General features: G+C 40.4%; 1 protein-coding gene across 1 annotated transcript; it reads right to left on the bottom strand.

Annotated features, from left to right (window-relative positions):
* Positions 1 to 2,751: 2,751 nt before the first annotated feature.
* On the bottom strand, positions 2,752 to 25,524 carry LOC121876019 (doublecortin domain-containing protein 2-like). The gene is made up of 8 exons (XM_042380871.1): positions 24,611 to 25,524; positions 21,943 to 22,079; positions 7,935 to 7,989; positions 7,356 to 7,531; positions 5,114 to 5,262; positions 4,593 to 4,992; positions 3,429 to 4,050; positions 2,752 to 2,814 (listed from the first exon to the last, which is right to left on the bottom strand). Exons 1-8 carry the CDS (start codon positions 24,752 to 24,754, stop codon positions 2,752 to 2,754), a joined length of 1,746 nt encoding a protein of 581 aa, XP_042236805.1. The 5' UTR covers positions 24,755 to 25,524.
* Between the last annotated feature and the right edge of the window lie 1,833 nt (positions 25,525 to 27,357).

The following is a 27,357-nucleotide window of genomic DNA, read 5'->3' as shown; positions in this document are numbered from 1 at the left end:
GGCACTATATTTCATGAAGAAAATCACACTATCTTAGGGTCAATCACATCTTGCTAAAGACAGTTTCATGCCTCCTTCAGTATAAGTTAATTTCTTGAAGGTAATTTTGTCTTTTTATGGTATTGTAAATGTACGGAGAGTCTTAGGTGATTCTTAAAGGCACTTGTTTTGATTAACGTTTTTTATATCTTGATTCAAGTTTAGGACCACTTAAAGGTTTTTAAAGTTCTTGGAGGCACTTGACTTTCTTAAGAGCACTTTGGCCTTTCTTTATTAGTGTCAGATCATCTTAAACCAGACCTAATTTTCTTAAACACTCAGATTTTTCTTTTAGAGGCCAGATTTTCTTTAACCAGACCTAATTTTCGTAAACACACATCCAACACACTCTGATACACAGGTTTGTTTACTAGAGTGTGTGTGTGTGTGTGGTTAGTAGCAAGGATGACTCTGGGTGGTAGTTATTGTATAAGGGCAGGTAGAGGAACCACCATCATCAGGTAGCGTAAACATCCTCCTGTAAGACAAAAAAATTAAGATTGGTATGACTGATATTTCATGAGTATCTATCTATCTATCTATCTATCTATCTATCTATCTATCTATCTATCTATCTACCCCACAAGGAGACTCGCTTACCTGCACCTCTGTAGCATCCAGAAGGTCGATAGGTAGTTCGATGTTTGTGTCGGTAGAGTCGAGTATCTCCTTGGCGCCCCTCGAATAGTCTGCTCTCTGTTTTGACCTGAAGATTCCCCCGTCGTCTGTGTCGTAATCCACCTCCACCGCCCTGTCACGGCAGAGCTGTAGGGGAGAGTAGGTGAGGGAGGAGGAGGAGAGAAGGAGGAAGTCAGTGGGTGGAGGAGAGATGGAAGGGTGGGTAAGGGGGAGTGGAAAGGAGAATAAGAGAGAGGGAAGAAGGGGGGATAGAAGAATGAACGAAAAAGAGAGGGAGAGGTGGAGGAGGAGGACTAGAGACTCCAATGAATGTGAGAAGAGGAGAGGAGGGAGGAGGGGTAGGGAGAGGGAGGTAGGGGTGAGGGATAGAGGACTAGATGAGAGTTTGGAAGAAGAGCAGGAATGAAAGGTAAGAGGAGGAGGAGGGGGGATTGATGGTGATGGAGGAGTAAGAGGTATGTGAGAGGAGGAAACAAAAGAGGATGTAGGGGGAGAGCTGGGGGAAGAGGAGGATGGAAAGAAAAGGAGGTGAGAGGAGGAAGAGTAAGAAGGAGGAGGAGGAGGAGGAGGAGGAAGTAGATAAGGGAGACAGGAGATTGAAGGGGAAAAAGAGTGAGAGACAGGGGTAGAAATATTTCTTTTCACCCAGCTAGCCTCTCATTTCAAGAACCTCAATTTTAACACTCAGGGATAAGTGCTATGTTTTGGTTCACTAAGTGTGGAAATCCCTCGGTACTTGACGTTAAGGTGCTTCTTAGTGACGACCACAGCTGAACGTTTTTTACTTGGGTCTCGGTGAATATTATACAGTATATTAAAATGTTTCTCCTACCTTTTTCTCACCTCTTCCCCGCCACCCTTACTTCCTAAGCACCTCTTTCACCTCATAACCTCAAACTTCATCTCCTCTCTCTCCTGATGAAAATTGATTTAACATTCCCTGAAAATTGAAAGCAAGCCTTCCATACCCTCCTTCCCTGCATATACAGATTCACTTAATATTCAATAAACAATTTCCTTATCAGTTTAACTTAGTTTTTATAACATCCTAATATTTTTATGATAAACCAAGGACGATAAAATCAGTATAAAAAAAAAACTTTACCTCGAGATCCTCATTAATTAATTACTTTAAATAGAAAAAAAAATCACAGTAATTAAAAGGCACTAACGAGACGATCTTACGGTCAACAAGTCTTCGTGTTTATTAGTTTTTTCTTACAGTTATTTTCAATTACGACACTAATCACCAAACTGACCTAATTGGTGACAGAAAATAATGAGTAGATTAATGACATCGGATATTGTTACTTTTATTTGAAAGGTCGAAAATAATGGAGGAACGTGTGATGGTGGAGGCGATGAGATAGTACGAGAGTGAGTGATGGTGGGAGTGGGGAGGAGGGAGAGGAAGGGAAGAATGAGAGAGGGAAGGTGGGAGAGGAAGGGAAGAATGAGAGAGGGAAGGTGGGAGAGGAAGGGAAGAATGAGAGAGGGAAGGTGGGAGAGGAAGGGAAGAATGAGAGAGGGAGGGAGAGGAAGGAAGAATGAGAGAGGGAAGGGAGAGGAAGGGAAGAATGAGAGAGGGAAGGAGAGGAAGGGAAGAATGAGAGAGGGAAGGTGGGAGAGGAAGGGAAGAATGAGAGAGGGAAGGTGGCGGTGGTGGTGGAAGTTGACAGGAGTAGGGGAGAAAGATGAAGAGAAGGATGGGAAGGAAGAAGAAGATGGGAGAATGAGAGAGGGAAGGTGATGGTGGAAGTGAGCAGGAGAAGGGGGGGAGGAGAAGAGGACAGGAGGGAGGAGAAGGAAGAAGAGGGAAGGGAAGGAGGAAGAGAGAGAGAGAGAGAGGCTTGGAAATTTTAAAAGGGAGAGTCCCATTCGCCCTTTGAGATAGAGGAAAGAAAGGGTATAAAAGTCCCTTGAAGGTAATAATTAGTAAGGTGGTGGACAGGTAGTGTGTGTGTGTGTGTGCGTGTGACTGAACGTTAGTCACTTCACACGAAAAAGGCTTCCCTCTCGCGCTCTTCAGTTTTAATTGCTGGATTCTTTTCATCGTCTTTGTCTTCGTTCTTTTCATGTCATCTTTTTCTTCTTCCTGTAAGCTTCTCCGTCTACTTTCTTACTGGAGCTGTACGTCTACGAGATTTAAATTCTAATGTAATATACAGGTGTGTAATTGAGAGAGAGAGATGGGGGGGGGGGGCTGGGGGGGTGGGGGCATAACACAGACTTAACAACAAATAGTTAGCTGATCCAGGAAATAATACAGTACTACTATAGAAGTGATAAAAATAAGTCTCAGGTGAGTTATGTCACTGACCCCGTTAATACAAATACTTCAGGTTGTTATTTAGTTTAATCCGACGATATTTCTTTTCGTATGGCGTTTTTGTTACGTGACGTAGTGAGTTTTACAACATCTCTGAGAGTGATGTCTAACTGTAAGTTGGTTTCCTGGGTGTTCTGATAGTTAATCTTGTAGTTTTACGTGGGAGATGTTTGGGATAGATGTCATTAGGTGGGTAGAAATAGAGAGAATTATGTAAGTTATGTCACTGGGAATTTTTACTGGACGTGTGAGAGTAAATCCCTAACAAAGAACGTGTTGCTGTAGCTCTTGTACGATATAGCAACACATGGGAAAGGTATAATATATTTTCCTTTGATGAATATTTTATATAACCTAAGATGATTATACTAAGACGCCCCATCCCCTCCCCATCATGACCCATCAAACACCACCAACTTACCCTACTCTTGGCTCTGAAGACACTGTCGGGTCTGTCTTCGTCGCTGAGGAGGGAGGCGTGGCCACTGTCGTAGAGGGAGAGCCGAGACTCAGCCCTGAGGCCCCTGTCCAGCTTGAGGTGTACCGGAGACTCCCTTACGTCCTCCTCGCTCTCCTCCGTGATGGTCTCGTGAAAGTGGAAGCCAGAATCACCTCGACTACGATAGCTGAGGAGGTTCTGTGGGGTGGTGGGATGTGAGCTGGCTGGCGGGGTGACCGGTGACTGTGATTGTCCTTGTAGGTTGATGTAGTCCACGCTCAAAGTATCCCCTTCAGGAATCTCTTGAGGGAAGTTGTATGGTGTTCTCGTGGATTCCGTCTCTTCAGGAGAGTTTGTCCTGGAGGCTGTCGTCTGACGTCTTCTGCTAGTGTAGGAGTGACCTGTACTTTGGTCAGTTCTTGTGGAATGCGAGCGGTTGGTAACTTCTTCAGGAGATTCCAGTCGTTCATCCGTCGGCGAATTTGACCTAGAGGGCGCCGTCTGCCGTCTCCTGCTGGTATAGGAGTGGTTGGTGTCTCGTCTGGACTTGCTGGTTCCTGTTGCTCGCCGGGTGCTGACCTTAGACGACGTGACGGATGGAGGTCTGAGGGAAGAAGTTAAATTACTGATGATGAATTGGATATTGAGATCACGTTACTATTAGTCTTAATGTGTAGTAAATTATTATTATTATTATTATTATTATTATTATTATTATTATTATTATTAATGTAAATACTACTACTAAATTATTATAATTTTTATTGGTATTATTATTATTATTATTATTATTATTATTTTTATTTTTATTATTATTTTATTATTATTATTATTATTATTATTATTATTATTATTATTATTATTATTAATATTTTTATTATTATTTTATTATTATTATTATTATTATTATTATTATTATTATTATTATTATTATTATTATTATTATTATTATTATTATTATTAATATTTTTATTTTTATTATTATTTTATTATTATTATTATTATTATTATTATTATTATTATTATTATTATTATTATTATTATTATTAATATTTTTATTTTTATTATTATTATTATTATTATTATTATTATTATTATTATTATTATTATTATTATTGTAAATACTATTAGTACTACGTCATTAACCTTCTGCGTGTACTGTTTGTAGATCTTCCTCTGGTTTTTCTCCTGTTATCAGCATATTCTTCCTCTTCTTCTTCTCCTTCTTCATCGTATCCTTTCTCTTCATCATGTACTCCCTGTCCTTCTTCCTCTTTCTCGTATTTTCTCTCCGCCTCGTCAGCTTCCAACCCTTCTTCATACTGTCTTTCATCCCTCTCTTCTCTCTCCTCTGGCGTTCTCCACCTCACTGTCTCTTCCCCTTCACCTCTTATCTCTTCCCCATTATTGGATTTTTTGCTATCTCTTCTTCTCCCTGGGGGTTGTTTGTGTTTCTTGTTGTTGTTACGTGTTTGTTGTGTTTGTTTTAAGGATGTTTGTGAGTTTCTCCGGCTGGTTTTGGCGGGGCCCTTATAATAGTTGCTGCCTGTGAGGACCAAATAGTAAGTTTAGTCAGTGATTGTGTGATGGAAGTTGTCGTGTGTGTGTGTGTGTGTGTGTGTGTTATCCAGTTCAGTGTCAGTGTGTGCGTGTGTATTACTACTGACCTCTATAGCCGCTGCCCACGTGGATATCACCATCAGGTTGACCGTAGTTGACCTTGCGGAAGAGCTCGTTAGCGGCGGAGACGACGTAGGTTCCCTTGTTGACTATCTCCTCCGGCTTCTTCAGGATCTTCCCGCTGAGGTGATAGATTCTGAAAAAGGAAGACAGGAGATAGAGAGAGAGAGAGAGAGAGAGAGAGAGAGAGAGAGAGAGAGAGAGAGAGAGAGAGAGAGAGAGAGAGAGAGACCCACCCCTTGAACCAACTATCATAATTGGCACACCTATGAAGAGTCACACCTAAGCACACCTGAGCCAAGAGAGCCACAACCTACATAGCACTCCATAACTAAGATTCCCAGACCAGTGTGGGTATTAAACGAGGGTGCCCAGGCGTGTAAATGGCCATTCCGAGATAACAATGGAACCAAGATGCTAAGTATATACAGAGGCACCCAGCTGGCACTAAACAAAGAGAATCTCAGAATGGTGAAGGTCTTAATCGAGAGTTCCAGGGAAGGTGGATGGTACTCCTAGACAACAATGGCTCCCGGAACACACACACACACACACGCGCACACACACACACACACACACACACACACACACACACACACACACACACACACACACACATTACCATAAGTTTCATCTCTCACTCTTCAAGACTCAAATTATCTACTAGGAGAGGAATAAGTAGTTGTTTCCTTTGTATCTTGTTTGCTAATGTGTAAGACTGAGAGGCGATGATAAATGTACCTTTGTGTGACGGGGACAGAAACAGACAGAAAGATAGACAGACTGACAAACGAAGACGGAAAGGCAGATGGAGAAAGAGAAGAACTTAAGGAGAAAGAGGACATACGGAGAGAGAAGAAATACTAGAGAGAAAGAGAGAGAGAGATTCTGAAAAGGGAGGACGGTTATACCTGTGTGTTATGTGATGCCCTGGCCTAATTGACTGACAGGGAGAAAGAGATGGGAAGAGAGAGAGAGAGAGAGAGAGAGAGAGAGAGAGAGAGAGAGAGAGAGAGAGAGAGAGATATCCTCAGGCAGTTAGGGCAGAGGTATAGGTAACCTCAGTATGGCCTCCGGATAGGACACACTATTGTGGTCTTTCTCTATTGTACTGTTCACAAAGAGTTATCTTCCTTCACTCCTTACCGCTCTCTCTCTCTCTCTCCTTGTTTCCTCCCGTCTGCATTCCTCCTTTTTCCCTTTCTTTCTGCCTATCACACTACCTGCCCGCCTTCTTCCTCTACCCTACCCCCCCTCTCTCCTTCCCCCTCCTTCTTTCTTTGCCTCCCTCCCTCCCTTTTTTATTCCCTACCTCCTTTCTTCCCGCCCTTCCTGCCTCCTTCTTTCTTACCTGCCCTCCTTCCTCTTCACCTCCCTCCCTACCCCCTCCATCCCTACTCATACGGCCCCCAGACCTCGTTGGTTTGAAGTCAACCACTTTCACTTAATAACCTTTCTAGAGCCGGAAATACTTTCTCTTTTACACTTTCATGCTGCTTGCTCTTACTTCATCTCCCTCTCCCCTTTCTCCCATTTTTACACTTTCTCTCATCCCTTCATCCTAACTCTCTTTATTTTCTCTCACTCCCTCTCCTCCCCACCCCCCCTTTCCATCAGTCCTTCACGCTTTCTCTCGGTCCTTGAACTTAACTCTCCCACTTTCTCTCACTCCCTCAATTCTACCTCCCTTCTCTCTCATTTGCTCACCTTCACCCTTACCCTCTTTATCTCACTTCCTGACCGTCTCCTCCCTTGTTCTTTCACCTTTGCTGCCTCTCTTTTCTTTTATCCATATTAACTCCTTTCTCGCCCCTCACTCTTACCTCCTCTTCTGTCATATCCCTGGTTATTCCTAGAAATCTTCACTGTCCCTCCTTCCCCCCACCCAATAAGAACATAATATTACCGTTTAAAGTTTAGCAATGAAAGATAAAATTACTTTTGACTCAAGTTCATCGACCGTTTTACCTGAACAAGGAGCCAATTTCTTTATAGTAGCAGATAACACACACAGACACACACACACACACACACACACGCACACACACACACACACACACACACACACACACACACACACACACACACACACACACACACACACCAACTATAACTAAACTACTGTAACTGACTCTGAACACAGTAGTGACTTGACTCAAACTGAACACAATGATTGAACCTAACTGAACCCACTGACTCACGAACAACGAACTGGGCCACGCCACTCACCTCCTGACGGGGCCGTGGGAGAGGCGGACCTTCTCAGACAGTCTATGGAGAGCTTGGTCCCAGTTGCTGAAATCCGACTTGGAGAACTTAAAGGGTATTGACTTGTTCTTCTCCCCGTTCTTGTAAATGTTCACGTCGAACTTCTCGTTCTTTTGTACTGGTCGGTTCCTTATGGGCTGTCAAGGAAAAATGTGAAGACAATGTATCAAATGTTGGACGAGAAAGGAACAGAATTGTGAAGAAAGATGAGGGAAATGTATCTCATGAAGTCTTTATTTTGTAGTATAAATTATGACGGAAGGGAAGCAAGTCAGTCAGTCTACCTATCTATCTATCTATCTGTCTATCTATCTATCTATCTATCTATCTATCTAATGTATGTATGTATGTATGTTTGGATGTCATTCATTAGATTGTTAGTCAACCTATTTAAGGCCTCTAAGGTATCACGTTTGGGGCAAGAATGTGACAGACTACTGGGTCCTGTAAGGGTCATTTTTGGGCGTTGAGGTGCCAGGTGGGTGTTCTTAGTCTATGGTCGTTGTTACTATTAGTGTGTGTCGTAACTAACACACTCACCTTGCCAAGTTTAGCGAGGTTCTTCATAGGCCTAGGCTTACCGATGCTCTCATAGCTGAAAGAAGAAAAAAAAAACATTAAAACAACAACATAAAACACGCACCTGAAGCAAACACACACCTGAACCAGACACACCTGAAGCGTACACCTAAAACAAACACACACCTGAATTACACACCTGAAACACACACACACGACCAAAGAACAAAAAAAAACAAAAACCAGTCACGTCAAAAAGGGCGGAGATGAACAGAGGATGAATCACAACAAGAGATGGTAGAGTCTTTGTTCTTATTGTCCGCCATCTTGAGCTACATAATAAGCGTCTGTAGGTGAAAAGAAAGGTGAATCATACATGCTCATATACATACTTAGGGCGTGTGTATTCTCTCCCTCTCTTTATGTAAGTTAAATGGACTTGTACAAAAAACTTCTCTTGTTATTGTTTAGAGTTGAAGACGTTGTAATGGCCGTCTCGTGTAGGGTTGCCAACACCCTTTAAATTATTATATACCATAGATTGTCTCAGAAAAATGTATACAAACAAACTTACCGCCTTTAATGGAGGTCGTGTGGCTGTTTGTATTACCACGTGAACATTCTCCTCATTAGTGGGAGATCTTATACGTCAACAAGTGAGGATAATGTTGATTTTGTCATATTAACATTCACACGATATCCAGGAAAATAGATATGGTTGTTTGGATATATTTTTCTGAGACATATTTTGTATAGTGTAATTCATAATATTTGTTTTTTCATTTTTGTTTTTATATAAAGATCATAAAGAGTGATAATGGTCTTCTTGCCTCGGGTTTTTTCCCTCTAGAACTATTTTTTTCATAAGGTATATAAGGCAGATGATATCAAATGCTAGTGGATTTACAGTATTTTCTTACCTTAAAAGAATATACGTTTCTCTCTCAGTCGTAAAAATTAGTCATCCAGAACTCGCCTATATAGAGCTAATTGACTCAGCTTCTTAAAACGATATAGTATTTAACAAACTTTTATATCTAATAGCAGAACTGGCAGTCATAGAGCTAGATGGCGCAACTTAAAAAGGAAATCGGTCAAAATATTTTCCACGAACCTTTTTTATTTTATTTTTCTTCATGTCGGAAACGAAGTGGGAGCCGAGTTAGAACATTAATCTGACCCGCTGCCAAGAACCACCCCCCTCCCCCCTCCCTCCCCCCAAGATGTTTTATTGGTGAATTTTATTTTATTTCCTTTTCTTTCTTTCGTTTTCTTTCTCTTTTTTCTTGTTCTATCTTTTTTCTTATTTTATATGCACTACCGTCATCTCTCAACTGTTATTGGACTGGGAAAACACTTTTTTTAACGTTTGTATAGTAACTCTCTCTCTCAAAGGAGTTTCAGTGATCAGATTGTAATCATTTGGGACTGACAGCTGGCTCTTCCCGCCATTCCATACAACGGTGAAGAGGCGCCATCTGTGTCACCACCTGTCGCTACACCCACCCACCCTTTTGTTGACTCGAATGTATTGTGTAGAGTTATGTTCGGTGAGATATTCTGTTCTACTACTATTACTACTACTACTACTATTGTTATTATTACTCTTATCATCATCATTAATGTTTTTATTATTATTATTATTATTATTATTAGTAGTAGTGGTAGTAGTAGTAATAGTAGTGATAATAGTATATCTCGCTGTTAATGACAAAACTTCTGCTAATAAAATTCTTGCATATAAAAACGTAACAAAAAGTTTTAATGAAAAAGAAACTTTGTTGGCTGAGAAAAATGACTTGATTCTTAATTCTTAAAATATTGGACAATGCCTGAGGGTCAGACATGATAAGACATACGTATGGGTTAGGTTAGGTTAAGATTTGGTTAGGTTAGGTTAAATTAGGTTAGGTTAAACTAGGTTAGGTTAGGGTGGTAGGACGCGGATATGTATTTATTGACGTGAATATCGTCATTATGTTGTCGATTCTGGTGTGGTGTAGTCGAGCACTTCCTCCGTATATTGATTTCTTCGGTTTGTGGAGGTCATGTTGTCACGTAGTTATTTAGCTGTGTGGTGTAGTTACGTGCTTATGAGGGTTTGGTGTAGTTATCGTGGTTATGCATCTACGTGGTTATTTAGCTGTGTGGCGTACTTACGTGGTTATGTAACTACGTGTCTTTGTATATGTGGTTATGAAGCTGCGTGGTTATGAAGCTATGTGGTTATGAATGTACGTGGTTGTGCACCTGTGTGGTTATGCTTAGTCAGGCTCCAGTGTCCACAATATTCACCCGAGCTGGTCGAACTACGCAGAGGAAAACAATCAGTGAAGTCATTTAGTTCAGGTGTTGGGCCGAGGTGTAGGGGGTCAAAGGTCATTAGTAAGTGTCACCACAGTCAAGCTAGGTGTCAGGGTCATCACCTAACTATCTAATGACTACTACTATTATCTCGTGGTACTGGCGCACGTGAGAGCTTCATTAACAGCGTTACTCATACCAATACCTATCACTACCATGACTGTACCATGAATACGTGACACCATTACGCCTGTACCTTAGACTTGGTAGTACTGTATCCATCATCATTATTACCCACCAATCATCGAGCAACTCCTTTATGACGTCATCGATCAATTACTCAAACATGGTGCCATTTTCGTGTCTGCTGAGGGTTGGCGACTACAGCCCTCCACTCCAATCGTTCGCGAGTTGCTCTTTTATCAATCCTGACTTTTATTTTGTATTCAGCCATCTTAATCTGTCTTCTCTAGGATGGTGACAGACGTACGGTAGGTTATCGTGGCGTCACCGTCCCCGCCATGTTGATTGACGAAGTTTCTAAGACCTCTGGTGGCAAAATTAAGAAACTTCACAGGAATGGACGGGACGAACATATGTATACTGTATATAATAGGAGGTGTTGTTTGTCTGTACGTCCTCTACTTCTTTTTCTTCTTCTTCTACTACTACTTCTACTACTTCTTCTTCTTCCTTATTGTCATCCTTTTCTTCCTCCTGTTCAATTAAGGTCTAAATCACACTCTAAAACCAACAAGTTGATCCTTAGAGAGATTATGTAAGAGTGAGAGGATGGCATTTATGGTGTTGGACATCATTTTAATCTCTCGAGTACGATGATTTACTTCTCTTGCCTTCATCCCCTTGAGTACGAACTCGAATTCTTCAACCTCACACCCCCTTGAGTACGACGATTTAGCCCCCCCCAACACCCCCTTAAGTAGGACGTCTTTAACCTCTCCTCACACTGCACCCTTGAGTAGGACGTCTTAAACCTCCCCCCACACTGCACCCTTGAGTAGGACGTCTTAAACACTCTCCTCACACTGCACCCTTGAGTAGGACGTCTTAAACCTCCCCTCACATGCACCCTTGAGTAGGACGTAAACCTCTCCTCACACTGCACCCTTGAGTAGACGCGTCTTAAACCTCTTTCACACTGCACCCTTTGAGTAGGACGTCTTAAACTCTCCTCACACTGCACTCCTTGAGTAGGACGTCTTAAACCTCTCTTCACACCACCTTTGAGTAGGACGTCTTAAACCTCTCCTCCCACACACTGCACCCCTTGAGTAGGACGTCTAAACCTCTCTCACACTGCACCCTTTGAGTAGGACGTCTTAAAACCTCTCCCCACACTGCACCCTTGAGTAGGGACGTCTTAAACCTCTCCTCACACTGCACCCTCAAACACACTGCACCCTGAGTAGACGTAGCACCCTTTGAGTAGGACGTCTTAAACCTCTCCTCACAATGCACCCTTGAGACGTCTTTAAACCTCTCTCACACTGCACCCTTTGAGTAGGACGTCTAAATCTCTCCTCACACTGCACCCTTGAGTAGGACGTTTTTAAACCTCTCCTCACACTGCACCCTTGAGTAGACGTCTTAAACTCCCCCCCCACACTGCACCCTTGAGTAGGACGTCTTAAATCTCTCCTCACACTGCACCTTGAGTAGGACGTCTTTTAAACCTCTCCTCACACTGCACCCTTGAGTAGGACGTCTTAAACCTCTCCCCACACTGCACCCTTGAGTAGGACGTCTTAAACCTCTCCTCACACTGCACCCTTGAGTAGGTCGTCTTAAACCTCTCCCCACACTGCACCCTTGAGTAGGACGTCTTAAACCTCTCCTCACACTGCACCCTTGAGCAGGACGTCTTAACCCCCCCTCCCACACTGCACCCTTGAGTATAATACATCGTTTCCATGGACGAAAATATGAGCATGTTGAAAGGGCGAAGGGACTGTGCTCAAGGGATTAAATCATTGTACTCGAAGGGTTAAGCTATCTTACTGGGTTAATTCACGATACACAGAGGGGCTGGTGTTGTCCTGAATGAATTAGTAAAACAAGATCAAAATGATCTCTATGTAAGGGTTGTGTAAAGTCGAGATTGGCAATTTTGTTTACGGTGCCTTTAAAAACTCTTAAATAACCATGCAAAAATATGTTCTATATATGGAATGTAAAGGGTTCAGATTAGCATATCCACACGCGTGTTATTTATTCGGAACACCGATTAAAAATAAGCTCTTTATGAGGAGTAACTAAGGACCATATTATCATGTTCCCCCACCGCGTTAGAGACGCTTTTAGAAATAGATAATACTCACCTCTATGGATGGGGTAAATAAGATCTATATTGGCATTCTCGCTCATGTTCTGTATGTGATCTTTTGAGCTGTCAGGCAAGAATGAACTTTAATTAACGGACACGTAAGGTTTAAATTGAGGTTCTGTTGTGACCAAAGCCTAAAATATCATCATAAGAGATCCGTGGAAAATTTATTCGGGATAGGTTAGGTTAGGTTAAGTTAGGTTAGGTTAGTTTGGGAGAGAGATTTTTTCCTTCCTTCACCAGAAACTTTATAGTGGAGAAATAAATATATCTAAAAAATGCTAGAAAAGCAAAATAACATAACATAACATAACATAACATAACATAACATAACATAACATAACATAACATAAGCTAACCTAACATAACATAACATAACATAAGCTATCGTTACATAATCTAATCTAGAATACCATTACCTAACCTAGCTTAACCTAACCAAACTTAAAACCTAATATTAATCTACTGTAGTTCAGGTTAGGTTAAGTTGTTGTATTAAGGCATAGAATAAGTTAGGTTAAGTTTATTTAGTATAAGATAATCCTGAGTTTAATTTAGAACTAGATTAAGTTTGACTAAGTTACAGTAAAGGCCTAAAGTTCTTTTCTTTATCTTGTATTGATCTTGTTATCTACTGACTCACGAAAACACGAAAAATCATAATAAAATATTTCCTCTACGCCTATTTTCCCCCAAGAATGAATGGCCCTGAAGAGATTTTTTTCCCAGCCGTATGAATGTTAGGGAATAAATTCTTAAGGACTTTAATTAGTTTGCACCTCCTTTTTTGAGTACAGTAATTAAAAAAATATATTTTGTCTTTATTTTTTTTTTACTTGGGGGGTGATTTTTTTGGTGTTGTTTTATTCCTAATTCCTCTACGTATTGTTTTCTCATTTACTTTTATCCACTGGTTTTGGTAGAAATTTTTGAGAGACAGACTGTGAAAGTGAGATAAAATAATACGTCAGTACATTAAATCCTAAATCATCACTCTTTACTAGCCCTCTTATTCTAATCGTTATTATTATCATTATCTCCCAATTCTTCTTCCAACACACAGCAACAACATCAACATCACCACTACCACCAACAACAACAACAACAACAACAACAACACTAACAGCAGCAACTACAACAACCACAACAATAATTCTAACAACAACAACAACAACAACAACAACAACATTAGCAACACCACCACCACCACCACCAACAACAACAACAACAACATCAGCAGCAACTACAACAACCACAACAATAATTCTAACAACAACAACAACATTAGCAAATAATTCACCACCACCAACAACAACAACAACAAATAAATACAACAACAACAACATCAGCAGCAACTGGCTAAACAACCAATAAACAATAATTCAACAACAACAACAACATTAGCAACACCACCACCACCAACAACAACAACAACAACATCAACAACAACATCAAAGGCAACTACAACAATAATTCTAACAACAACAATGCCAACATTAGCAACAATTCACCACCACCAACAACAACAACATTAGCAACACGCCACCACCACCAACAACAACAACAAATAAACATCAGCAGCAACTACAACAACCACAAACAATAATTCTAAATAACAACAACAACATTAGCAACACCACCACCACCACCAACAACAACAACAACAAATAACATCAGCAGCAACTACAAATAAATCCACAACAATAATTCTAACAACAACAACAAATATTAGCAACACCACCACCACCACCACCACCACCACCACCAACAACAACATCAGCAGCAACTACAACAACCACAACAATAATTCTAACAACAACAACAACAACAACAACATTAGCAACAATTTACCACCACCAACAACAAACATTAGCAAATAACACCACCAACAACACCACCAACAACAAATAAATAAACAACAACAACATCAGCAGCAACTACAAATAACCACAACAATTCTAACAACAACAACAACATTAGCACCACCACCACCAACAACAACATTATTTAGCAATTACCCACCACCACCACCACCACCGTCAACAACAACAACAACACATCACAGCAACCAACAACCAGCAATAATTCTAACAACAACAACAACATTAGCATCACCACCACCAACAACATTAGCAAACAATTCACCACCACCACCACCACCAACAACAACAACAACAATATCGCAGCAACCAACAACCACAAATAATAATTCAACAACAACCACAACAATAACACCACCACCACCACCACCAACAACAACAACAACAACAATAATAACAGCAGCAACTACAACAACCACAACAATAACACCACCACCAACCAACAACAACAACAACATCAGCAGCAACTACAACAACCACAACATTAACACCACCAACAACAACAACAACAACGACAACATCAACACCAACAACACCAAGGCCAGGTGGTTTATCTTCCACAAGCCAGCTGGGAATTACTACACCGCCCCCTGCACCATCTGCTGCCGATACCACTTTTATGAGTTTAAGTTTCCACCTCTTCCCTCACCTCTTTTTTCCTTCGTTGCTGACAGAGAACAAGATGGCCACCCACATAACGTTACATGGCCACCTGCATAATGTTACATGGCCACCCGCATAACGTTACATGGCCACCTGCATAACGTTACATGGCCACCCGCGTAACGTTACATGGCCACCCACATAACGTTATAGAGAACAAGGTGAACAGTCTAGTGGCTACCTACACATTCAGAACGAAGTCACATCCAATTTCCTTCTAGATATCGTTCATTCTTAACTTTTCCCCTGAGCTCAGCGTATCAGTGAAGCCCCATGGCTCACCGGGTCACGCTTCATCTGCTCCAGTTTCCTCCTTCTCCTCCTCCTCTTGATATATTCCGAGCCTATAACTCCCCACCTTATAGGGTCATTGAGGGCAAGGGCGAAGGTTAGAAGGGCAATATGAATCCCTCTATTACAGAAACTCAACAGTCACGTCAGGTTAAAAGGTTCTATGAAAACTCTTTAATACTGATTGATGATATATTGTATTTTTACAGTTCATGATGAATGCTAAAAAAAATAATCTACGAATTCGTTTATAGTTACTGGACAATAGCGTCTCCCACGAATCAGTTATCTCAGTTATCGTTCTCTCAGAGTTTTTTTTTTTAGATATGTGGGGGTTTGTCATTCCAAGGTATATACACGAATAAAAAAGGACCTTACATATATACTAAGCTATTTACAGGAACTCAACAACGCCATTTCTCACAAGTCCTTGATACTCTGAGTCCTGAAGTCCTATATATAGTGCAGTGAAGATATTACCTCCTGCGGCGACTTGGCATCCTAGGGTGTGATAACCGCCAGAAGGATCCCCAGAATGTGTATTGAAGTAAATTTTATTATAGCTTTTATATAGCTGTAATGAAAACTTTTATGATTAACTTTATTATTAACACAGCTAATTACGTCAGATTTCCTCATTAATACAACTAATTAAGCCAGATCTCATTATTAACATTACTAATTATATCAAATCTCATTAACAGTAATAATTAAAGGGTAATATTTCCCCCCCTCTCCTCTCCTCCACCACCTCTCACTACCCTTACCCCTTCTACTTCCCCTCTACCACCCCCCCTCCCCTTCATCCCTCCACCACCTCCCACTACCCCTTCCCCTCCCACTTCCCCCCTCCCCTTCATCTCCTTAAGTTGTCGATACTTCCTCACCTAAGAAATGCATCATTATCTACAAGACACCTAATTACAGATGTGTTGTCCGAATTATAGAGGTGTTGTCCGAATTATAGAGGTGTTGTCCGAATTATAGAGGTGTTGTCCGAATTATAGAGGTGTTGTCCGAATTATAGAGGTGTTGTCCGAATTATAGAGGTGTTTTCCGAGTAACAAGTTTATGAGAGATTTTACTCGAGCGTCAAATAACAGAAATCAGATCACTCATTAGGTCGTCTGAAAGTGTGCAGTGAGCGAGTGAGAGTTGGGGAGAGTGAGGTAGGGAGAGAGGGTGGGTGGGAGAATGAGGTAGGGAGAGAGGGTGGGTGGGAGAATGAGGTAGGGTGACGGGAGAGGTAAAGTGGATGGGAGAGTGAGGGAGGGAGGGAGAGTGAGGTGAATATGATTAGGTGGATTGTGAAATCATTTTATCTATCTATCTATCTATCTATCTATCTATCTATCTATCTCAGTCCTCCTTTTCTGTCATCCGCTCTTCTGTTTCTTTCTTGTCTGTGTGTCTATTTATGTCTTTAGATGGTGTCTAATTTTATTTATTTCCTCTGTTATTTCAAACCTTTCTTCCTTCCTTCTCCTGTAAAACATTATTATCCCTCCTACCTTCTTCCCTCCTCCCATGATACACCAATTATGATAAAACTCGAAAAAACAAGTTAGTCTCCCCCTTCAGCCCTCCACCGCCTCCACCACCACGACCTTCCTACCTAAACACGAAGCCAAGAAGTGGTTAGCGTACACACACACACACACACACACACACACACACACACACACACATGCACGCAAAAATTTTCATGGTTTAATTAAACTTCCTGGTTAATTACGGCTCTTTAACCCTCATTTGACGTGGTTTAAACGACCCGAAATCGGAATCTTTTGCGTTGGGATTATAGGTTACTTCCTAATTCAGAGTTCGTGAATGTTGACGAAATTATTGTAAACAAATTTACAGCGTTTAGCGATGCCTGGATAATCTATTTCCTCTCCAGAATATGAACAAGGTATTTAGTTTTCTTTAGGGAATTCTGTATATTAATATCTAGGAATAGTTAGTTATTGTTTAGTGAATTTCTGTATTAATTCTAGATAGATTTTGTTAAACATTTCCACAAGACTCGAATGTCCATTACACCTGAACAGCTTTAGTTATATTATCTTTTTTTTTATCTTTTTTATTTCATTTTATTTTTTTTAACTTCAACGAATATTTTGTAGCTATAAAATTCATTATCCTGAGTACTATTCTGAAAAAAAAACAGCTTTCTGGAGTACGTTAAAATTCCTACAGCCATTATTTTTCAGTCCAGAATCCAGAAAAACAGAGTAACAATTGTTTATAAAAGGTTTTAAGACATTGATAAGTCAGCTCCACTACCTTATGCTATAGTGGGTGAGCTTCTGGCCTTCAAAACATAATATGCCGAGATTTATTGTCGATAGTATAACAGGACTCAAGCGTGTTGTTGGTGTCTTAACTTACACCCACCCGGGACGATGCATCAAACTTAACTACCAATTAAGGCAAGGTTAATTAATTACTAGGCATCAAAGTTTTAATAATTAGTTTTAATAATTTAAGGTCTTATAGTACCTGTCTCCCGTGGTTAATTATGTATCAAGGTCATTATACTGTCCCTCATGTATATTCTAGACCATACGTGTAAGGTAAAGGGGGTATGGACTATGTTAAGGAAACCCTACTGACTGATGGATGGTTATTGGTGAGGGAGGGGGTGGAAGTTGTAGACCTTAGCTTATTGAACTGATCTGACTGAGGAATGTTTATGGTGGGAGAGGTGAGGAACTTCCTGGCTGATCTGACTGAGGAATGTTTATAGTGGGAGAGGTGAGGGACTTCCTGACTGATCTTTCTTAATATCTGTTCCATTTCTGTTTCACCTTTCTATCGTGAATTTCTCTATATTTACCTGTCTTTATTTAGAAGAGAGGGAGGGGGGGGTTATATATTCCACACGGATCACAAGGCCATAGTACTCCAATAGCTAGTCTTTAAGTCCCATTACAAGGTCGACCTTGGTCAGTCACGCGTCGTCCCTGCAGACATAGCGTCGATTTGGCGATCATTCTGGCTGTGTCGCTTTCATGGCGATATTCCGCGTGTTAGCGATATTTAGGGTGTTTTTAGCAATTTGTCTTGTTATTAACGATATTTCCAGTTTTTAGCGTTTTCTTTATACGGGCAATAGCAATTTTTCGTGTTAATAGCATTTATTATTTTATTTATATTTGAGATCTTTCGTGTCATCGGTTTTTGGCCTTAGACATTTTTCTTTTATTGCAGATTTTTCGTTTGTTATTAGCGATTTTTCAGCTATTGATAACGATATATTGTCCTTTTTAGCGATTTTTGGCCTTCCCAGTCCTATTAACACCATGACAGCTAATTGCCCACCACTCATATTAATCACCTGACAACTGGTATCCCTGCTTGACGTAGTGAGCGCATGGCAAGTGGCAACCTGCTTGACGTAGTGAGCGCATGGCAAGTGGCAACCTGCTTGACGTATCTGGTTAAGTGCTCGGGTACACGGACACCTTGACGCCACCACCACACTTCAGTATTTTCAAGGAACATTGTTTGTGTTGAGTGACTGGCTTATTGGTCATCTATTAGACTATTACTACCTCTCTCACTGTTTTAGAGAGAGAGAGAGAGATGTAGTCGTATGGAAAAAACTAATAATAGTAAAATAGAGAGTGAGAGACAGGGGGGGGGAGGTAGAGGAAATGTAATGGAATGGACAGAATAGTGAGATAGGAAAATAAAAACAGAGAAAAGGAAAGAAATAGGGAAAGAGATATGAGAGGTGAATTTTTCTAAACATCATTAAATGCGTACGCCTTTACATGGTTCAGTTGCCAACAAGTAAGTAGTATATTTTAGGAATAGTCGATAATCAGGCTCGCGTGCTTGAACAACTTACTGGTACTATTGCCATATAGACGCCCTGAAGCTCCCCAAAATAGTAGCTTAACCTTAAAAAAAAAGCTTTAAAATATTAGTAAATATGGTCCTTAAACTTAAAACGTCCCTCTTTAGACAAATGAAAATAGTGTTACCCAAGACCTTAAATCCTAAAATAAAGGGAAGGTGTTTCACTCGATTACCTCAAGGCCTTAACCTTACTTAAAACCCTTAACCTTACTTAAAACCCTTAACCTTACTTAAAACCCTTAGAATATGTAGGACAGCACTTAAGACAACCAAAACAATGTACCTAAACACACACACACACACACACACACACACACAAGCACCAGCCGCCCTTAGTACTCAGCTGGTTGCTAAGTGACTACTGGATTCGATACACAAACCTGGAAGGCGTGACACCATCTGTCTTCATTCACATACACAGGTGGTTCGTGTGACAGAGAGAGAGAGAGAGAGAGTAAGGTAAGAAGGAGGAGGAAGGGGGTGAGGGGAGGAAGAGGAGGATGGGGAGCATGAGGAGGAGGAGGGTAAGGGGGACGAAGGAAGAGCATCTAGTTATAGTAAAAACTCAATTACATCAAGTTAGCCTTGTTTGTGTCTCGTCATAAGTGAGTCAATTTTGCCACGCGTTAAAAACATCGTCTATGTCATGTTGTTGTTGTTGTTTTATGGTAATGTGTTTGTTTTAATATATAAATCATTGTACTCGAGTTGTCATTGTACTCAAGGGGTTTTCATCGTACTCAAGGGGTTTTCATCGTACTCAAGGGGTTTTCATCGTACTCAAGGGGTTCAATTGTACTCAAGGGGTTGTTATCGTATTCAATGGGGGTGTCATTGTACCCAAGAGGTTGTCATATTACTCAAGGGAGTTAAATCGTTCTCGAAAGGGGGTTAAGGAATAGTAATTAAATGGGGTTTAAGTCATCATACTCAAGTAGGTTAAGTCCTCGTACTCAAGGTAGTTAAGGCATCGCACTCAAGGGGATTAAGTCATCGTACTTAATGGGCTTAAGTAGAAAACTATTACTTTATCCACTGTAATTAAAGTTTTTTTTAGTAAGGGTAAGATTAATGGGAACCCCTTAACCCGTGTCTGTCCTGTGGCGAGGCAAGACCAGCTATGACGTAGATGGTGGAGGCCTTGTGATTGGTCAAGAGGTGAAGAAAGACCACCAATGAGGATGCATGTATGTGTATAGTGAGGTATTTGTATGTGTGTGTGTGTGTTAGAGGGAGTAGGTTGTGAATTATGAAGTAGTGGTGGTGCTCTCTCTCTCTCTCTCTCTCTCTCTCTCTCTCTCTCTCTCTCTCTCTCTCTCTCTCTCTCTCTCTCTCTTCCCCGAGACTCTTGATTATATGGAGAGAGAAGTCCATTATATGGAGGTTCCACTGTAGATAGATAGATAGATAGATAGATATTCAGTTAAATCATTATACAAATTTACAATAGGTTCAGCATGTATATAGGCATCGCAGATATATAATGTACTGTAATGTATATAGACTCTACGTGTAAAATAACTTATATGGTGATGTTAGGTGAACGTATCTAATTAAGGTAGAGTCTCACCGTGAATCTGATATCATAGTGGGTGTAAGGTTATTTTTGGGGGGATTAAGTTACGAGGAAAATTGGCGGTGATGAACCTTTGAGAATACAACCTCGTCTCTGTGTTACTTCTCGCGCTTTCCAGTTATTCCAGGATCCCATTTGTAAATATTGTTATCTTGTTAAATCATTTCCTCGTAAAAAAGGTGCAATTAAATATCTCCTTTTGCCTTTTTTTTATGATTTTTAGTTTGGGGTATAATTGTAAATTTTGTTCCTCTTCAAAAAATTTTACTTTAAGGGGTCCATTTGTAAATAAACTAGATCTTTTTTTTACGATTTACACTTTTTTACAGTATTTATTTTATGAGGGAGACGAAACCACTAGTCCTGTTGTAATCTTTGGCCACATACAGTACAGTCGCCAAGCCAATCAAAGTTGTCCAATTCTCTGTAGGTGTTATGGGAGGTAAGGGGAAGCGTCCCTAAGCCAATTTAGACAACATAGGTGCAATTCACGACTCTGATATTGTAAACCATCATATATGTCTCCACTATTACTATAACACTGATATATAACAAGATCTATTATTCTATTAACTGGTAATATATATAGCCACGATAATGACCAGATGAAATGAATTAATAAGTCGTTTTTGGGGGGTAATCCTGAAATAGTTGTTTCGTTGCATTAAAATGGTTTATGTTTGTGTTGGATCAATATTGCATACTGATGGTACGGGCTGGAATATTAATGGTAGGATGAGAGGCGTGTGGTGGTATTGGAAGCGTGGGTGATTGTCAAGAGAGGACTGAGGCGTGGAGGCGTGGGGTGTTGTCAAGAGACGACTGTGGCGTGGGTTTTGTCAAGAGTGGGGGTTGCAGCATGTAGACCTGGCGTGGGTATTTTCAGTTGAGGTCAATAGCGTGTAGAGTTACCCACGCCAACAATAACTCCCCTACTCCTCTCGCCATCTTTACACACACACACACACACACACACACACACACACAAACTTCAACATCGTCGGAATTTACCATCATAAGACTTATACAGCTTTTCCTTCATAGGACTTTTCCCTTATTGTACTTCTCCCCTCTAAGAACCTGTGACTCAGTGTACATACTCACCCTCCAGGGATACTGACGAAGCCCTTGGGTCCAGCTGCCACGTAGGCCCCCTGACGACGTAGGCCCTCAAGGTTCTCGACCACCGTGCCTGTGTTGGGTGTGTGAAGGGTCCGTATCGCTCCCCACACCGGGTCCACCTGTAAGAGTAGCAGAAGGAGGAGGAGTTTAGTGGAGGAGGGAGTTATTGGTGGAAGGGGGTTATTGGTGGAGAAAGAGGAGGTTAGTAGAGGAAGTTAGTGTTGGAGAAAGGTGAGTGAAGTTATTGGTGGAGGAAGTTAGAGAAGGACTTTATTGGTGGAGAAAAGGAATTTTTGAATTGAATTGAATTGAATTGAAACATATTATTTAGCCAGAAAAATACAGATACAGAGTGGATAATAATAACAATATTAACATGGCTGAGCCAGTTGAGAACCTGAACTCTCTTTGAGGCACCTGATAAACACTATAAATTTATCTCAAGGAAGTATTATGTAACATTTAGTGTCATCTGGAATAGTACATTAAGTACAATAGCATGGTAGTAATAAGTACATCTCATAGTGTTACCACAGTTATCACTTCAACATTTATTTATTTTATTATTTATTATTTTTATTTTTTATTTATATATACATACATATACACATACATATACATTTATACACACACACACACACACACATATATATATATATATATATATATATATATATATATATATATATATATATATATATATATATATACATACATATACACATACATATACATACACATACACATATACATATAAATTACAGTGGAAATGAAAAACATAGGTATAATGGGGGAGCAGTACAACCTGGATTTTACAGTAATAAGGTTGAACAAAAAGACAGAGCTTTCTGGATTATGTCTAGTTGGCAATTATATTTATTGCAATGGTATTTACTTATTTATTTACATGATAATTTCCGATAAAATGGTTTTGATGGTACAATAAAAGCAGTTACTGTAAATATAGTAAGTGTTACAAAAAATATTAATACTTCGACAATAGATATTTTTTTAGAGATGATTTAAAGGTTAATGGAGGAAGTTATTGGTGGAGAAAGAGGAGGAGAAGCAAGACAGTTACTGGTTGAGGAGAAGTGATAGGTGATGGCTAATGGTGGAGGAGGTGAGTTATACTCATTCATGTTCATAGTCGTACGTGTTCATACTACCTGATGGAACGTATGATAGTGATTTTAAAGAACACACACACACACACACACACACACACACACACACACACACACACACACACACACACACACACACACACACATACATACACACACACACACGGCCCTAGCAACCTTGGGGGGGCGGGGGAGGCAGTTAAAGGTTCTCGTTCTCATAAGGAAACAACCTTCAAGACGGAAGTGAAATACCTTAAAAAGTTGTGTGGTAAGGAAGTGGTTAGTTCTCAGGGCCCGGGGAGGAGGAGGAAGATAGGAGAAGGAAGGCGAGGGGAGGAGGAGGAGAAGGAGAAGGAAAACGAAGGGCGAAGAGTCTGTCTCCTTTGACCTGCCGTCTCTACCATTAACTTACAGACTCAATTTTAACCTTTCCCGGAGGTAAAAGTTTCCGGGTAGAAATAAAGTAAAAGATAAAATTTCCCGAAACACTTACTCCATGTGCTGATAAGGGACAAAGTTACTCCTTCCCTCCCCAGTCTATCATAATACCTGTACACAACACTGCACAGGTAATTATAGATATATAGTTACGCTCAGTTAACATATAACGCATTTACTGACTGACGCACTAACACTCTGAGAGAATTTTCTTTCTTTCTCGCTCGTGGGGCGCTGCCGGGCGTGAAAACAGACTGACGTTTAACCCAGCTATGACGAACTATTTGCATGCATTTTATGTATATGACAGTTACTGTGAGCTCATTTAATTCTCTTCAGGGCCGTAAGAAAATTCATAAGACGTATAAATATTCTTCAAATCTATTTCGATGCTTTATAAGTCCGTCTCTCGAGCTACTCAACTCCGTGCAACAATATGATCAACCTCGTCGATTGCAAAGCGACAGAGACAAAGGCTTCTTTGTGGTGAACATAAGTTGCACTGTTGTAGGGCGTCTCACCACAACTCTGTTCAACTCAACCACACTACCGGGATACCTGACGGTGTTGTGGCCAACTTCGCTGATTGTCAACCAGCTGATGGTGTTATATCATGGGTCTAAAGTTGAGACCTTCCTGTCTTTGAGACGTGTGTGACAACAGGAGGGAGAGGTAGTGTCAGCAGGAGGGAGGGAGGGGTAGTGTCAGCAGGAGGGAGGGAGAGGTAGTGTCAGCAGGAGGGAGGGAGGGGTAGTGTATCTGTCTTACTCGCCGACAGTAAGCAAGAGGAAAATACTCAAGTATTTTCATGTACCAAAGAATCCCCAATTATTGATTTACATATTTACATTTTCAAGTAAAAAACATATATCACATTGCCGTCCCAGTTCGCCTCACCTCCGCCCATTATTTACGGTAGTTCTCTATACAGCATTATGTTGCTTTGTGTTATATAAGAAACTCTCATATAGGAATTGTAGTTTGTATGTATATATATATTGAATTGTTTGTGTTGATTTTATATCTTATAATACTACTAGACTTTATATGAAAATGAACATTATTATACTGTGTCTTATACTGACCTTGCTGGTGGCCTCGGCGAGAAGGGTGTCCATCTTCTTATAATGTTTGGGATTGACGACGATGTTGACGCCCTTATAGAAGGTGTCCCCGCTTTTGTAGATGTGGATCTTCTTACCCGTAGGTAGCTCTAGGTGGCGAGACATGGTGATAGTGGCTGTAGTGGTGGATCCTGAAGCCTTGTAAGAACTTGTTGGGGCTGATGAGGGCCTTAGAAGGGTGGGGGCGAGATGAGAGGTGTTTCCAGTGGTGTAAAGGGTTGCGTCGGTAGCTGCAGGGTACTCCACGGGTTTACAAAAGTTGAGGTCGAGTTTTTTAGTTGTTCCAGAGAGGTTGTCACGGACTGACTATGAGGGCTTGTGGGAAGGAATATTCAAATGTTTATGATTCACAAACTTGTAATGTTTTGGGGTTATACAATTGGTCTTTGTGTATTTGTCAGTATGCGTGAGGTATTGTGTTTGTTCAAGGCGTCGATAATGTTCTTCCAACACAAAATTATAGTCCATTAATCTATAGTTTCACTCCACATCAATGACTTCAAGACACGCTATAGGGTTTAAGTGTCAACACGAACTCTTAACCAAAACAAAACGGTGCAGACCTCGGACTATTTTTACCTCTAGTGGGTAAAGTCGTCCACTGGGCACTTGTCTTCCAGCGGAGAAAAAAAGTCTAATAAATCGTGTTACAATTTCATCATCTCACTGCCAACCTGATGCAGTGTTTCCTCGGTATCTCCTGCGACCCGGGGTTAAGTTCTCGAATAATTATTTTTCTTTTTATTTCGTATTTTTTCCTTTTTTCTTAATGTGACGAACTGTATTTCCATTTCATTTGATTCCTTTAAAGAATTCAAGTGAGTCGTTTTCAATTCTTTATTTGTACTTGCGCGTTCATGGTGCCTCACTGTACACCGACAAGACCCCAATTATTCAACTGCAAGGCTATGTTTCAAACAGTAATTATCAATACATAACATTAAAAGTATGATAAAAAATTCAACCATAATACAAGCGAGGTGTTTGTGTACCTGAAGGGTGAATACACAAGAACCTTTTCCTTGACCACAACCTACTGAATAAGTTGCCGATGGACACCAAGGCCGCCACTGTTCACCCATTCCTCCTCCTCCTCCATGTTCTATGCTCTTCTTCTTCTTCTTCTTCTTCTTCTTCTTCTTCTTCTTCTTCTTCGTCTTCTTCTTCTTGTCCTTCCTCCCTCTTCCTCCTCTTCTTCTTCCTCTTCCTTCTCCTGACGAACGCTTCAAAATGTCAAAACAATGACAGTTTGATATTGGATAGATGTCTTGGTAGATGTCGCTAACTATTACATCGGCAAATATTACTCAAACGATTTCTTTTTTTGTTATGGTATCCAAGGCGTACCATGACTAAGTGTATGTCACGGCCGACTCAGTATCGTGTGTGGCCATGGATCGATATTCGTCTCTGGTGCTCTGATCAATAATGCCTCACACTGATATCGTCACAAGTGCCTTTTAGATTTACTATGGTGCTGACCTACTTTATAGTATCATCGTTTAAACTCTTTATGACCTGACCTTTATTGACCTTATGTTAATGATGTTAGGTCTCTCTCTCTCTCTCTCTCTCTCTCTCTCTCTCTCTCTCTCTCTCTCTTTCTCTCTCTCTCTCTCTCATCCACTGTTGATATCACAAAGGGCACCTCTTCTATCTCCTCTTCGTCATTTCTTTCTGCTTCTTCTGATTCTAGTTATTTCTTTTTCTTTCTTTCTTCTTCTTGGTCTGCTTCTATTTCGTCTTCTTCGCCTTCTTCTCTTTTCTCTCAGTCGTCACAATTTGTCAAGATCAATGGTTGTGCACATTAAGCTTTAAGGTGAGCGTGGTGATACTGGTGGCCGCTCAAGTCACTCAGTCTCTATGTCATTGGCTAGGTAGTATACTAAAAATTTGCCGCATGATATCTACTCCCTAGAAGACACTACATTTAGCTGTCAAAACCGAAGAAAAAACAACAACAACGACTGGTTTCCAATATTAATCTACGCAGTCTTGATTTGCATATCCCAGTCAACACATTTTTCAACTTTGTGACAATGTTGTAAATTTCTTGTTTTGTTATGATGTTATGTTAGGTTTATGTTTTGTTCCATTTATGTGTCCAATATTCTAGCTTTTATCCTTAAGTAAAGATCAGGTGGATGGAATTAATTAATGTATCTGGTTGTTTTTCTCCTTTACTTTCACCTGTTCTTATTGTTTATTGTTTGTCCTTCCTCTTAATTATTTTTCATCCCTTATTGTCATGATCAAAGGCTAACTCATTGTTATATACACACAGGAACACAAGTTTTTCTCACAGCACACACTGAACACGGGTGATTGTTCTAGCTAATTCACACAGTCTAACAGGTAATCCTTGTTCAAAATAATATACACACGTGTTCTTTTGAGTTCACTATAACACAGATGATTGTTCTTCACAGTGATAACCTTGAAAACAAATAGTTGTTCTTCTTAGTTTAGTGAGCCACGTGCAAACTCTTCTACCATGTTCACCGTCACACACACACACACACAACCAAATATTTGTTTTTCACGAATTACAACAACTTGTGTGAGTTCTTTTTCATTGTTCATCATAATTAAAGTTGATTGTTCTCCATGTGTCAAGCTGTTCTCTCGTGTTATTAGCAGTAGCAGCAGTAGCAACAAGGTCGTGCTGTACCAGATTGCTGTATGAACCTCCACACCACACTCACGCT

This window comes from Homarus americanus, unplaced genomic scaffold (genome assembly GCF_018991925.1).
Source record: "Homarus americanus isolate GMGI-L3 unplaced genomic scaffold, GMGI_Hamer_2.0 scaffold33468, whole genome shotgun sequence".
NCBI lineage: Eukaryota > Metazoa > Arthropoda > Malacostraca > Decapoda > Nephropidae > Homarus > Homarus americanus.
This window is presented reverse-complemented; position numbering and strand designations above follow the sequence as displayed.

Excerpts from the sequence above, each read along its gene's own strand:
- LOC121876019 (XM_042380871.1), bottom strand. The coding sequence starts at position 24,754 with ATGTCTCGCCACCTAGAGCTACCTACGGGTAAGAAGATCCACATCTAC. Across the intron at positions 7,990-21,942 it reads TTCGTCAGTATCCCTGGAGG|CTATGAGAGCATCGGTAAGC; the intron begins GTGAGTATGTAC and ends TTCTTCTTTCAG. Across the intron at positions 5,263-7,355 it reads TCCCACGGCCCCGTCAGGAG|AATCTATCACCTCAGCGGGA; the intron begins GTGAGTGGCGTG and ends TTCCTTTTTCAG.